Source organism: Labrus bergylta, chromosome 24 (assembly GCF_963930695.1).
Source record: "Labrus bergylta chromosome 24, fLabBer1.1, whole genome shotgun sequence".
In the NCBI taxonomy this organism is placed as follows: Eukaryota; Metazoa; Chordata; class Actinopteri; order Labriformes; family Labridae; genus Labrus; species Labrus bergylta.
In genome coordinates, this window is record NC_089218.1 from 11,517,110 (window position 1) to 11,531,479 (window position 14,370).

Sequence of the window (14,370 nt, forward strand, 5' to 3'; positions counted from 1 at the left end):
TTGACTATCAATGAAGAAAGGTGGTGTCGCTCATTCCTAATGGTTTGTAGCTGCAATGCAGCCTGATATTTGGAGATATGTTATGAAAGGGTTGGGGCAGGGGGGTAAAGGGAAAACCCAAGGATAACAGCATTGAGTGTGCTGCTGTATTGGGAAGGAGAGGATGAAAAGCAAAGAAGGCAGGGCAGGGTGGGGAGGTTGGGCAGAGTGGAGTGGGGGGGCGGAGGGCAGACCAGGCAAAGAACGAAAATGGGCAATCCGTTGAAGGTATGAGAAAAAATATGTTGTTTGTCTGTAAATGGCATAGGCAGTCCTCATGGTTGGTGCTATGGTACAATAAAGTGGTCTTACAATTCTCCTCTCATTGAAAACCTTGAGAGCGTCTGTAACACAGCTGCAATAACAAACGGGGTTAAACAAAGTGAGTCAAACATACCAAACGCTAGCATACAAGTTTGATTTTACTCTTCAGCTCCCTGGAAGCACATTTCTTTATCAATTCAATGCAAAAGAGCGGGACACTGTTTTTATACTGGCAATGACTCAAAATCCACATGCAAAAGTTTTCATCAAGTTAGCATCTAATATCTGTCATTTGATTACACTCAGTGACACACTGGTTAAGGAAAAATGTCAAATATCGTGTGCTCAATTAATACAACACACCTTCCCCTGGCTGCAGGGTGTGAGGATGAGCATTGATGTGACAGATAACAGCCTGGTCCAGATATGGAGCATGTGGTGCCAAAGCTACAAATAGTCTCCAGGGTTGTTTTGAATCACAGGGAATTGGCACCACACCCACAGTGTCAAGTTGACATCACCAGGGTGCAGAGTCCCAATACTGTGACAGCCTGGCAACACTTAAACCAGACATTTCTTCTGTTAGAATAAGCAATGGAGCCTTTTCTCATTTTAAGTAGGACTTCCATGTAAATTCTGTGCCAATTTATAGTATTTGGTTTCATATCTATTTTTTAACACTTGATTCAGTCGCTGACACACCATTATCGAACACTATGACTCAGCAATAAATGTTTCCCTCAGTAGCACAACATGAAGAAAACAAGCATGTATGTTATTTTCAAACTTCTTGATGTTGGAAAAAAATCTAAAAAGGTCATTCTTATTTTTCAAATCTGGACATTTTCATACATATGCAGACTTGCTTTGGGTTTTTACTTTTACGCATATAAAGGAGCTAATTAATAACAAAATAACCTGACATAGGGCGCACTCACACAAGCAAAGTTGTCCCGTTCCGTGCTTAAGCACAATTGTCCCCCTTCCCCATTCCCCCGCTGGCCTGCACTCACACTGCTCCAGGACTAACGGGGCCTGAGCACGGTTACTTCTTGTACATAAAGCCGTTATACGACACATGCAAAGCTTTACATAATTATGAAGTTTGCTTAGTTTACAATGCTGGCGGACTAAAAAAATAAAAAATAAAATAAAATAAAATAAAATTAAAATAAAATAAAAAATAAAAAATAATAAGGGAGCGCGGTCGAGTCTGCGTCCGCACATTGGAGAACAATACAGAGAACATGAGAGCTACTTTACTGACTGGCTTATTTCGAGTCATGTTAGTCAGATACAGTCAGAACACTCTGGGATTTCTCCTGAATGAAGGCTGTCCACGTTGTGTACCTGTGCTTGTGCTTGTGCATGAACTGTACCGTGCCGAAGCACACCTTGTCCAAGCGTTCCCGTGGTTAAGGAAGTGTACTGGGCTTAAGCACGGATCGGAACGCTTTCACTACTCAAACGAAGTGGACTTTAGGGGTGAAGCGTGTTAAGGCATGGTATGGATTGCCTAGTGTGAGTACGCCCTTAAAAAGATTTTCTTGAAAACAACAGTCTTTCATCTTACCTCTTTGCTGCCCTCCACATCTGACGAGTCGCTGCTGAAATCTTCTGTGTTCACGTTCTCAAAGTCCGACTCACCAACAGCGATAGGCACAGTGACTGTCAGGCTGGGGTTATGAATAAATGACATGTAGTCGCATTCCTCCATTTGGTAATTCCCTGTTGTGTCCACACCAACACCGACCCCAACCACCAGCCCTCCTCCTGGCCGTCCATTGCCCTCGGTTATGTACACCCCACTGGAGTCTTTGGTGATCTCCACTGATGTGTGGTTGGAGATGCAGTTGCCCTTGCCGTTGCTGTGAAGTTCATCCAGGGGTTTACTCTCCTCTGCCAAACCAGAGCCCTTACCGGATCCACCAAAGCAGAGGCTGCGGAGGAACTGTCGGACGGTGGATTTGATAAATGCGATGCCCCTCTGGATCCGGCCCACGGCAATCTGCAGGTTGTTCATTTCACTGTCATCATCGGTTGCTGCTAGGTTGTCAGCACTGAATGAGCTCAGTAAGAGAGCCAGGAACAGATTTAGAACCTGGGAAGAAGGGGAAGGCAAGGAAAGTGAATCCTCATTGAAAGAATTGAAATTTAGAACTTGAATTTATAACCAGTTTTACCAACAAAAGAGTAGAAAACTTAAAATCCAAGCTACATTATGACAAACTACAATACCCAGTACCCGTCCAATACCAGTGCAATAAAATATGTCAAAATACTGGTGGAAAAGAAACTACCTGCAGACATTTGAATACAGAGCTAACTGGTTATGGTTCCTAATCAATGCATTGACATGGCATATGAAATACAGCATTTTAGCCAATTCACGCCAATATCTATACTGGTATTGGAATACCTCTACAAATCATACAAAGGAATTGAAAAGAAAGCATCCCATACCACCAGGTTTCCAATGACCATGACCATCATGAAGACAATCAGGCACATGCTCTGTCCAGCCACCTCCATGCAGTCCCACATCGTCTCGATCCACTCCCCGCACAGCACCCGGAACACAATGAGGAAGGAGTGGAAGAAATCATGCATGTGCCAGCGCGGCAGCTGACACTCATCGGAAATCTTGCACACACACTCCTTGTAGCTCTTGCCAAACAGCTGCATGCCCACCACAGCGAAGATGAAGACGATGATGGCCAGCACCAGAGTCAAGTTTCCCAGAGCACCCACCGAGTTCCCGATGATCTTGATCAGCATATTTAAAGTGGGCCAGGACTTGGCTAGCTTGAAGACCCTCAGCTGTTTTAAAAGAAATGTAAATACATTGTTTAATGTCCTGGATTTTGGTCAAACATTGAATATTTCGCCTTCATTAGATAGGAGAGCTGAAGAGAGACAGGAAATGCTGGGAGGAGAGAATGGGGGATTACTTGCAGAAAAGGGCAGAGGTGTACATGGGGCATGCTCCATGACCACCCAAAGGCCACAGCAACTCTCAGTAGGGCCTTTCATGTACTGCACAAAAACTCTCATTACATCATTACCTCATTAAAGCCATCAGTGTTATTAAGAAAGTCATTGTGTCGTGACCCTAGAGGTACAAGCATATCCCAACTTCAAACCATCTTAAGAGCAGGTAAATGATGGTACACCCCCGGTGCTCTTACCAATCTGAAGGACCTGAGCACAGACAGGCCTTCTACGTTGGCCAAGCCAAGCTCCATCAGACTCAGGCTAACTATGATGCCATCAAAGATGTTCCAGCCCTCCTGGAAGTAGTAGTAAGGATGTAGGGCGATGATCTTGAAGCACATCTCTGCTGTGAAAATGCCTGTGAACACCTAATGACAAACAGGGGCAAAATATATCCGTTTCACACTTAATTGGGCATTAAGAGATTTATTTTAAATTCTTGAGCAGCACAATACTTACCAGGTTTCCAACCGAGAGGACGTTATTGAATTCTGTCGTCATGGGGTAATGCTCCATGGCCATGAAAAGGGTGTTGAGGACGATGCAAATAGTGATGGCAAGATCCACAAAAGGATCCATGACCACGGTGCAGACAACACCTTTGATTTTCAGCCATTGCGGGCAACAATCCCAGATCAGGCAGGTGTTGGCAAAACGATACCAGCAGGGGGGGCACTTCTGTCTCGATTCTTCAAGCTCTGAAAAAAGGACAATTACCAAATTCCATTATGTCAAAAACAATTCAGTTGGTTTATGTAATGAAATGGACTAACATATATGACCTGATCTTTACCTTCCATGGTGTTGGTGAGGATACTGGCCACACTCATGGCTCTCGGCCTACTCCCAGGTTCGTCTAAATAATCCATAGATGGCTTGCGAAAACCTGACCTGCGTTTCTTAAACTCAGTATCTGTCGTTGTCCCCTATTTAAAAAAGAAAAACATGAAAAAAGCAAAACAAATCATGCAAAATTGTGTGAGAAAGCACCACACGGTGTATGTTTAGAACTTCGCTGAATATGTGAAAACACCTGTGAGGCAGCGTGAGCAGCACTTGAAAAGGATGAGATGGTGAGATCTTGGATTTTTCTTATGTCAACAAACCCCATGAAAAGGCTCAAACCAACAAGAACTCTGTTTGTGTATGAAGCTGGATGCATCTGGTTTCTCTGTGTAATATAACTTGTTTTTGAATTTCAGTCTCAGTGAAGAATCTTTTTGTTTCTTTTTCAGCTTTATTGAATGTTATTGCTGTCAATCCAATATTTGTCAAGACATTTTACCATGTGGCATGAGGATACATCCCCTGGGGACATTGGATATTACATTTCCATTCCTCCAACAGCCCGAAAAAAGATTTAAGCCTGAAGTTTAAACTAATCAGGTTTGAGCTGTGAACATCAGCTCCCTCAAGAATGTGATAAATTGTTAAGAGATGAATTTAAGAGTTTTTGGGTATGATGTTCTCCCGAGGTCTGTTGACACAAATAAAAACTATGAAACATTGCTGATCTTACCTTTTTAAGGATCCAACATTTACACCAAATCTGTCAACATGCAACCCAGCACAGATTTGTTTCACATGGGAAAATGATTTCCTCTTAACTGATCATTGATGAAAGAATATATGCCACAATAACTCGTAAATTACTAATCAAGCAACAACATAACAACAAAGTGATGGGAATAAAATGAAGGCAAAAGGAAAAAATAAGCATGAAACCAACAGTCACCTCAGGCAGCAGGAGACCTACAGGAGAGGTTGTTACAGAAGTTCCACCGACCAGTGAAACCACACCGTTACAGTCTACGGCGCAGTGCATCTTGCCATTGGCTGGCAGCATGATCCGCGGCGCCCCGAGGCTGGTCTGGCTGACGGCGCTGCAGCGTCTTTCTAGTCGACGCGGCAGGAACAGGGAGCCTCGTCGGCTGTCGCTCTCCTCGAAGGTGCTGTGCTCGTCATCTGCAAAGTCGTTCTCGGAGCCCATGTCGCGCGCCCGGCCTCGAAAGCTGAACAGGCTGGCACGGCTGTTCCTCCGAGGTGAGAAAAGGGATCCACGGATACTGAGGAGAGACTGATACATAGAAAGAAGATGAGAAAGGGTTAATGGAAGGAGTAAAGCCAACGATATCAGAGGGAAGCCTGAAAGGTTAGAGAAGAGACACTGGAAACACAATATTTAGGGGTTGGTGGTTGTAGGTAAAGGACAGGAATTTTGTTGACATGGTGGTGAGTAATGAGGCGCTAGCGGAACAAAAATGAGGAAAGGCAAAACAGGAAGAAGAAGCATTTCTCCAAATGTGACTTGTGATCACTTGTGCTGATGATCAACAGCTTTATTTAAAAGTTAAGTCACACAAAAAATTACTGGGATTGTAATGGTGAAGCCTGATTCCTGTTGTTCATTTTGAATTTATTTCAGTAAGCTAAATATGATGCCACAGTTAGCAGCCAGTTAGCTTAGCCTAGCCTAGCAAGTACCAGAAACAAGGGGAAGTTGAAGACAATGCTGAACTTTTCCATTAAATGACAAAACTTTAAATTATAATAAAATGGTTCAGGCTCAAACTAAGTCTTATTTCATCGCTGTTTATTTTAAATGTTCTATATTTTCTTATTGGCATGCTTGTGACATGTTTAAATTTAAGATAAACATCAGTTTGGTGTGAGCCACATGGATCATGTACATTCTTAGCATCAGGAAGTGTCCACCTGGTTGGGTGAGGAGCATCTCTTCTCATAAGACAGCCTGTTGGCATCGATTGAGAAGCGGAAGCTGGATCTTTTGATGCTGCCCTCAGACTCAGACTTGTGGAACTTGTCCCGGACCCCCCTCTCCTCCTCTTCCTCCCTCTGCTTCCTCTTCTTCCGCCTGTTGCGTCGCTCCTTTGCACTTTTCGAACTCAGCTTTGACGTCCCCGAGGAAGACTCTGAGGTGGGGCCCCCTCTACCGCTGTATTCTCCACTCTCTGTGGCTGCTACCGCGGCAACCTGCCAACCAATAGGAGCACAAACACAGTTGTCATGGCGACCCAGCGCCTGTCTCAAAGGCTTTGGTGGACTGGAGCGGAGGAGAGAGGCTGGCAGCAGCAGAATAAGCCTTAGACACCTTCTAAAAATGGACGTCTGAATGTTTTCATGCAAACCAAAACAAAACAAAATTCTTGCATTTTTAATACACATCAAGTAAGAGCACAACTTTTTGTTTTGTAAATAAGTAGGGAATTGTACTCTTAGAAGCCAGGCACCTAATCAGTGTGTATTAAAAAAAAGAGGCCCTTCAGAATATAAATGACCACCACACATACAGTATAAAGACATACTGCTTCATATTAGAGTTTTCATTTTTCCACTTAAGTGTGTTATAATATCTTGCGGAAATGCATCATTGCCAAATAAAAACTGACTCTCAAAGATTCCCACAAAACATACAACAGTGTAATCATACAGAGAATTTAACTGCCTGCCATGGCAACCACTGCACCAACAAACAACGGTCCAAATGTGCACGAGCCTGATAAGACGGTGTTAAGCCCGGCAGCTATTGAAATAAAGAGTAGGGGTGAAACACAAGTAAAGGACACGACCTCTTCTTATGAGATAGGATGATGGGGTATTTACATCTGAAATCCAGAAGGAAAAGGGAAATATAGCCTGTGCATGATCTTGAACTATTATACACATTTTTATGTATATTAACAGTCTATATATAATACTTACTCTCAACCGTTTTTCCAAGCACACATCTATACTGCTCAAATAAATGAAACTGTTTAATAATGGTGAGCTAGGCATACAAAAAAGCTAGGATTTTATGCATTAGGGTTGTTTAATGTGTGGATTCTGATTGCTCGTTGTTAAAAACAACCATGCACATATTACTAAGCCATCACAAATCTTTTAATTATATTCCATCAGATTGTTGGGGCTATTCCACAGGAACACAAGAAACCTCTGTAACTGTGACTTTCAATTACTTTGTTCGTCCCCTTGTTTTGCCTAGTTTTCATTTACACTGCTGAATCTAATATTTCCAATTTCCTGTGTAAGATGACAGTTGCAGAGTTCATGTGACAATGACTGAGAACGATTTGCACTCGCCTATGTGTTTGATGTGTAGAACAGACATAGACTGTCTACCTTTGTCGTCACAAGCCTTAAACCTATTGTGTGGTTGGCTTAGACACAGACATGCCGATAATTAAGCAAACAGTCACAGCTGAAAAGAACTATATTTATCCTGCATTTAACACGCACTCCCTGTTTCTTTGCTTTTTGTTAAGTTGGCCAAAGACCCTGAGGGAGCAAGAGAGGGGGACTCCCGCGCGCCCCCCCCGCCCCCCCCCCTCCCTTGCATATATAGATTCTCGCAAGATACAAAAATCCTTAAATTTACTTGTCAATGAACCGCTTTCTTCCTACAAATTGTTCCAAAATGTAGTTTGAGAAGATGATTCTGATGCAGACTAGTGAATTCTAACTTCAAACAGAAGGAGATGAATGTTCCTGCCTGTGCCTCCTCCTGCTGCCTCTTCAGCTGCTCCAGCATGGCCTGGAACTCCTCCTCCTTCTGCTGAGCCTCCTCGATGGTGGCCTGGTTCTGCTCGTCATATGCCATGGCTACCACGGCCAGGATCAGGTTGACCAGGTAGAAGGAGCCCAGGAAGATGACAAGGACGAAGAAGATCATGTAGGGTTTTCCAGCCGCGCGCAATGTCTGACGGGACGAGAAAAGCAGCAGTGGAGAACACAATGTTGTTAGGAATTTAATGAGAACATCAACCATGCAGGAGAGTGGTTTGTACTCAAAGTCAGACAATATTCAGTGTTCACATTGTTTGGTGACTTTGCATATGTGAAATTGCTGCATTGTAGTGCTGCAGTACCAAACAAAACACAACAAAAGCTTACATAACAGACTCAGTCTATAATTACAGAACGGCGCACCCTTTTGAAAGACCCCTTTTCTAACTGACAGGGAATGTTTGCTCCTGGATCAAATCACTGACTAAAGGTTAAAAAAAAAAGCTTTTATTATAAAATACACCGTTTTCATTTCATGCTTAATGTCAACAAATTAAATCTGAAGTATAAAGAGTTGATGTTCGATATGGATCACTGTTACTAACCTTTGTAAACAGATTATAAATATACTTAAAAGACAAGCACATAATGTTTGACCAACCTGCTGGTACAGGTTTTCCCAGAAGTCCTGGGTCATGAGTCGAAACAGGGAGAGGAAGGCCCAGCTGAAGGTGTCGAAGCTGGTGTAGCCGTAGTCTGGATTGCGGCCAGCTTTGAGACAAACAAAGCCCTCTGGACACAGCCTGTAGGGACAAAAAGTTGGATTTTACTGACTCAGTGGTTAACTCAAAATATAATAATAATAAGCTGTGTTATCTCCGGGAACATTGGACATTTCAGTCAGCCTACTGGACGCCTCTCAGCCTCCAGAAGTTACAGTTATGACTGAGGTGTTTTAATCAAGTACAACCACTAAATAGCTAGCTCTGCGTCATCTTTAATTACACATGAGTTCTACTGACTGAAATAGAAAAGACCATTCTTGGTCTAAATCAGCAACATGATGTCGTTTTGTCCCTGATTTTTAGATCACCAGGATGACAGTGTGTCATTCATTGTGTTTGTATTTTCATTAGTCACCTTGTAGCACATTTTAAAGGCTAATCGTCCAGGTCCTGGTTTATAACTTAAATCTGATGCCCAATTCCATCCCTATGTCCTAACCCCATTTTTAGAGAGTTTATATAAGTGTAATGGCCCTTTCAAACTTTACAACAAGGGGTAGGGGTTGTAATCCCCAGCTAGGAAATTGTGCATCACTTGGCGTACCTTTCAACTGTTACATGCTACATGCTACATGCTATATGGAAAGAACATATTAAAGTTCCTGTAAGTAGTTTTAAGAATGAGCATGAAACAGACTGAGATTAATACTGATGTCTCTATATGACCTACAGAAGCATCAGAGAAAAGATTGATTCCTTGTATTTAATTATTTTATATGTCACCCCTGCCAGCAGCTAGGTGTCAGTGTAGAGGATTAACAGCAGCATGCCCAGACTGCCTTTTTCAAAGACTCATCATTTGACATTTAAAAATAAGTATGGATGATATTTTTTGTCATAAAACTTGTATTTGCATCATGGAGTGCATTTATTCTGAAATGCTTCTAATAATACTCACACATGTTCCCCTGCATCTATTTGAAACGACGACTATATAAGACATTTTTTAACATACTTTGTTATTTTTTGCATGATTTTTTTCACGCCTGCGTTCACTTTTTCCCACACCTGTAGCCATTTGTAACTGCATTTTTTAACAAAGCATTCCGGGAATTTAGTTCTACAAGTCTGCTTAAAAAAATCATTTGAAGGGCCATGTGGAGGGCTACTTGACGACCACTTCTCCACCCCACTAAAAAAGACGGGGCACAACATGCAGTCCAATAGCATGCAAAAGGAGGTGAGGTGCTTGTGGGTAATTGGAATGCAGCCGTGGTATACAGTCCCATGTTAGAGTTATAGCAAGTCCTGTGACCTTTTGACTTAACCTTTCAAATCCTGTTTATGTTGCAGGATGATAAGTGGTTAAACAAAAAGGTTGTTATCATTTCCAAAACACATTAAATGAAATGCACCCATAGTCAACCAGCAGTTTAGATGCCTGTGAGGCCTCAACATGGTGGCGAGTGTCAGCACTAATTGTCTATGCTCAGCTTTGTGGTGGGTTTAATTGGCCACATAAATAAAACATGTCAAGCCTTACCCGGCGCCACTTCCATTCCCGCAGAGCAGAGCATCCCTACGGCCGGGGAGGTAATAGTAATTGTCTAGAGGAGAGAGGACACAGAGTACGGTGTAAGTGTAAGCAACATCACAGGTGTGAAACAGCAGATATGAAGAAGCAGAAAGAAACGATGAGGGGACAGAAGAACAGTATGCACACTGCCGGGTTCTCTTCAGTGTTTGTGTTTGCAATGTTGAGAGAGGAAGGTGGAGATTTGCTCTTTTTGTTTTGAAACCCCACTGTGTTAGTCATCCTTTTTGTGACTGTTGCAATAAGCAGTTTTGAGGCAGTCACGTCTACTCTGGCCCCTCGCACTTTTTGTTTAGTTTTCTCTCAAACCTATGTTTGCTGTTTTTTGAATTTGACATTTAACATTGCATTGTAAAAGGAGTGTACAAACATTGGTCATTAACCAGGAAAACATTTCGTATTGCACTGAAGGAAAAAGTAACAGCAAGTAATTAAACACCCCCAGAAATAGCTGAGCAATGTCCGCAAGTGTTTGTCTTATTTTGGTGATCATACATAGCTGATCATGAATAGATGAATGAGTCAAAGATTCCTGAACGCACCATGCTCATTCGTAGCTTTATGGTAGGTAGATGACAAACCAGTAGATGACGTCAACATAGCTATATTCTTTTACACAGGCTGCCAGACAAACAGAGTCATTGATACAATTAAATGCCTGATTTAATAACTTCTCTCCAATATACATCATCTCTGTCTCAATCCTTTCTTCTCCTCTCTCTGGCATCAGCTTGTCATGTAGCTGCTATACGTCTCCTCCATATTCTGCTGACGGTCAGTGATTCACCCTCAGATTGCACTTAGGGCTGCTCATGCCACACAGATGGCGGGTAGCGAGGGGGTAAAAGAGGAGGCTATCATTGTTGTTGAGATTATCTGCCACATTTACCACATTCCCCCACCAGCCCTTGTTATAGAGCGTGTGCCAGGCTCGCAGCCATCGCTGTCACTCCTTATCAAGACAGCAGGCCAACATGTCTGACCTCCCCCACTCTACCACCACCACCACCACCCTTACCCACCTCTGCATGTAAAGCTTCAAGTATCTGACTCATGCCGTCTGCTTCGGACGCTAACCTGACCCCGTTTAACCCCCACACTTTCACGCTCCTCTTACTCTCATCGCTGATGTACTCCGTCCAGTTGAAGGCATTCTCCGTCGAGTTCTGCACAAACGTGGTGTTGATCGCCATCATGCTGATGTTGTAAAACGGGAAGTCATCGTCGGTGGTGTTGCTGCTGTTGGTGGCGTTGCTGATGATCGGCACACGCACGCACTTCTGCCTCAGGTTACCCATGAAGAGCTGCAGGCCGATGAGGGCGAAGACGCTGAGGCAGAACACGGTGAGGATCATGACGTCCGATAGCTTTTTGACCGACTGGATCAGAGCGCCGACGATGGTCTTCAAGCCTAGACGGGGGAGGGGTTGGGATGGGGACATCGCAGAATAAATACTGTTAGCTAGTTACAGCCACAAGCTTGATAAAAGAAGAAGCTACTAATAAGAGCTAACAGGAACAGGCAGCCAGGGGATCTGTAGGAAGTGTCTTGTATGAATTGTTAGCTTTCATACAGGAACTCACTAACACAGATCACCGCTAATCGTGCACAAGAGAAAACTTTGTTTCTCAGGCCTTTCATTTCATTGCAAATGATTACTTTGTGTGTGTAACCTTATGTTAACTTGCTTCTAAAATAGCTAAGCTGAGTTTTTTTTAATACAGACCAGCACCTACAACTAAGTCAAGTGCAGAAGGTCAACATGGGCATATTCAAGAACACATGCTGTTTCTATCCCTATGGGAACGCCACTATGAACATGAGGATTGAGTGGCGAGGTGCCTCATAAATTGGACTGTGTTTGATTGCAGTGATTGGCCAGCCACATTACTCTCATAAAATACAACTACAACTAAAATACAGTAAAATAAGTTTTTGAAAAAGATGATCCTTTTCAATGAATAGTCAATGATGACTTTACCTGGATGACCTTCATGTTAGTTTTTGTAATTGTGATGTCTAAGTGTTAGTGTTACCCGACCACCACTCAACATATCACAAACTCTCCAAAAAACACACAACATTGAACAAGACATGCACAGGAAAACAAGGTAAGGAGGAACCCTACACACATGTGCTTGCCACCTGAAAAATAGGCTTTTGCAATGTCTCATGCAAAAAGGAAAAAAACAAATAGTGCACAAAATCTACTCAAGTCTCCCAAGGCAAGAATAGATTTCAACCAAAAGGAATTCTGCCTTAAAGGATGCATCTAAAAGCTACGAATCCTGTCAATCTGTGCAGATTGGAGCCAGATTCCAGCTTTTACTGGCCTTGGGACGAAGGCAGCATGATAGGACGGCGACGGGCGTCATCAGGCTTAGCTACAGTGAGATGTGCTGGGATGTTAGCCAGTTAGCCGTTAGCATTTCATTAACTCTACGGGCCTGGATGGCTCTCTCACCTGGGATGACTGATATTGTTTTCAGGGCTCGCAGAACCCTGAAGGTTCGCAGTGCTGAGACATTGCCCAGGTCCACAAACTCTGTGACATATCTGTAAGGGAAGGGAAGGGAGGAGGAGGAGGAGGAGGAGGAGGAGGAGGGAGGGGTGGGAATTGGGAGTTCGGAAAGAGCATACACGCACGCACACAGATCAGGCACCCACACACATTAAAGGACAAGACAAAAGGATTTGGATAGGAAGGGGAAGGGGAGGGGGAGGGGGAGAGGAGGGGACGGCAAACGGTCACGCACAGAGGACAAATGGCAGGAGGGCTGGCAGCAGGCGCGGGCGGCCTTACCTGGTATAACTGAGATAGTTTTCAAAGCTCGCAATACTCTGAACGTGCGCAGAGCTGAAACATTGCCTAGGTTTACAAACTCTGTTATATACCTGCAGGATCAAATGCACAGTTACTACACAGACAGATATCCATGAAACGTGTAGAGAGACACACATCTGAGGAATAAAACCACCTCTTACAACAGCATTTCTGAATACAGGAATCTTTCAGACAAACATCATTGTATTTTTCAACAAATGCTACATTATGAGCATAAAACAACAACTTTAACTCACTGTGTAACCTAATGCTGAAGGCTTTTTTTTTGGAGTTAGAAGACAAGTAGCTCAAGTAATTGAAGCATGGAACAAATATGGGCCGAAAAACCCCATGCTTTAGGGGCTTACACCCATTAAAACAGACTAGAGTTGAGACTTTGGCCATAAGCCTCAGATTATCCCGCCGCTCCTCTCCTCACATTCAGTAATAAGCTGCCGGCCTGATTAGCATTAAAAGCATTTGGCTCCTCTTCATCTACGCCAGATCACGTTAAGCTGAGCCTAACTCTGTTACTTACGCCATAAGGATAACACTGAAATCCAGCCAGTTCCACGGATCCCGAAGGAAAGTGAACTTCCCCACGCAGAAGCCCCTGGCCAGGATCTTTATAAGAGACTCAAAGGTGTAAATCCCTGTGAATGTGTACCTGGTTAAAAAAAAAAAAAAAAGGAGGTGAGGAGAGGAAGTGTGGTTAGAGGTTAGAGGAGGAAACGTCACACAGGGAGAGATAATTGTGTTGGTTTACTGCTCTATTGCTCAGAGGCAAGGTGTCAGACTAGCTTTATCGGATTTTCTAGATTGAATGTTGAGAATTGTCCCGGAAAAGGAAAAGTTTGGCTTCTCAGACATGTCCTCAGAGTGGTAAATGAGTAAAATGTGTCTTTTTCTTAGTTTTCCAAGCAGATTGTCATACATTTCTCCATAAGGAACATCAGATACACTAAAATACATTTAGGTCGTGCATTTTGAGAGTGTGTATGATTTGTTTTTTATTACACATTTGGCTGAGTTTAAGGGTATTAGACCCTTGTACAAAATGTATATTTTTACGGAACAGAATAAGAGAAAAAAGTGTGACTTACTCTACATTCTTTGCCCATTCTGGGGGATGACTGAGGGTCATGAAAGCACAGTTGGTCAGGATGGTGAACATGATCAACATGCTGAACATCGTAGAGAGAAAGTCAAGGAATACACAGAACATTTCTATTTTAAATTTTCTGTCATTACACATCAAAACTAACACTTCCTTATTTCTAAATTAAATATAAAAAAACAGTCTGTATATTACATTTAGTCCTTAATTTCCTCAATCATTCAGGAGCTGTAAAGCCTGGTGTACGTCTACATCGAGAGTCTGAACCAATAACGACGTTAAGTC

At 42.9% G+C, this 14,370-nt stretch overlaps 1 protein-coding gene across 4 annotated transcripts in view; it reads right to left on the reverse strand.

Annotated features, from left to right (window-relative positions):
* Positions 1 to 14,370, reverse strand: part of scn1lab (sodium channel, voltage-gated, type I like, alpha b) — a 33,357-nt gene that overhangs the window by 12,612 nt on the left and 6,375 nt on the right. For 2 of the 4 annotated variants that reach the window (XM_065951913.1, XM_065951914.1), the window contains exons 4-17: positions 14,072 to 14,161; positions 13,507 to 13,635; positions 12,609 to 12,700; positions 11,261 to 11,554; positions 10,093 to 10,156; positions 8,486 to 8,627; positions 7,811 to 8,017; positions 6,013 to 6,291; positions 5,033 to 5,374; positions 4,091 to 4,223; positions 3,757 to 3,995; positions 3,492 to 3,665; positions 2,767 to 3,123; positions 1,877 to 2,404 (exon numbers count right to left, since the gene is read on the reverse strand). In XM_065951913.1, coding sequence (XP_065807985.1) covers positions 1,877 to 2,404; positions 2,767 to 3,123; positions 3,492 to 3,665; positions 3,757 to 3,995; positions 4,091 to 4,223; positions 5,033 to 5,374; positions 6,013 to 6,291; positions 7,811 to 8,017; positions 8,486 to 8,627; positions 10,093 to 10,156; positions 11,261 to 11,554; positions 12,609 to 12,700; positions 13,507 to 13,635; positions 14,072 to 14,161 — 3,070 coding nt within the window. Of the gene's footprint in view, positions 1 to 1,876; positions 2,405 to 2,766; positions 3,124 to 3,491; positions 3,666 to 3,756; positions 3,996 to 4,090; positions 4,224 to 5,032; positions 5,375 to 6,012; positions 6,292 to 7,810; positions 8,018 to 8,485; positions 8,628 to 10,092; positions 10,157 to 11,260; positions 11,555 to 12,608; positions 12,701 to 12,947; positions 13,040 to 13,506; positions 13,636 to 14,071; positions 14,162 to 14,370 lie in introns of all 4 variants that reach the window. The other 2 variants (XM_065951915.1, XM_020644945.3) reach the window with 2 other exon arrangements.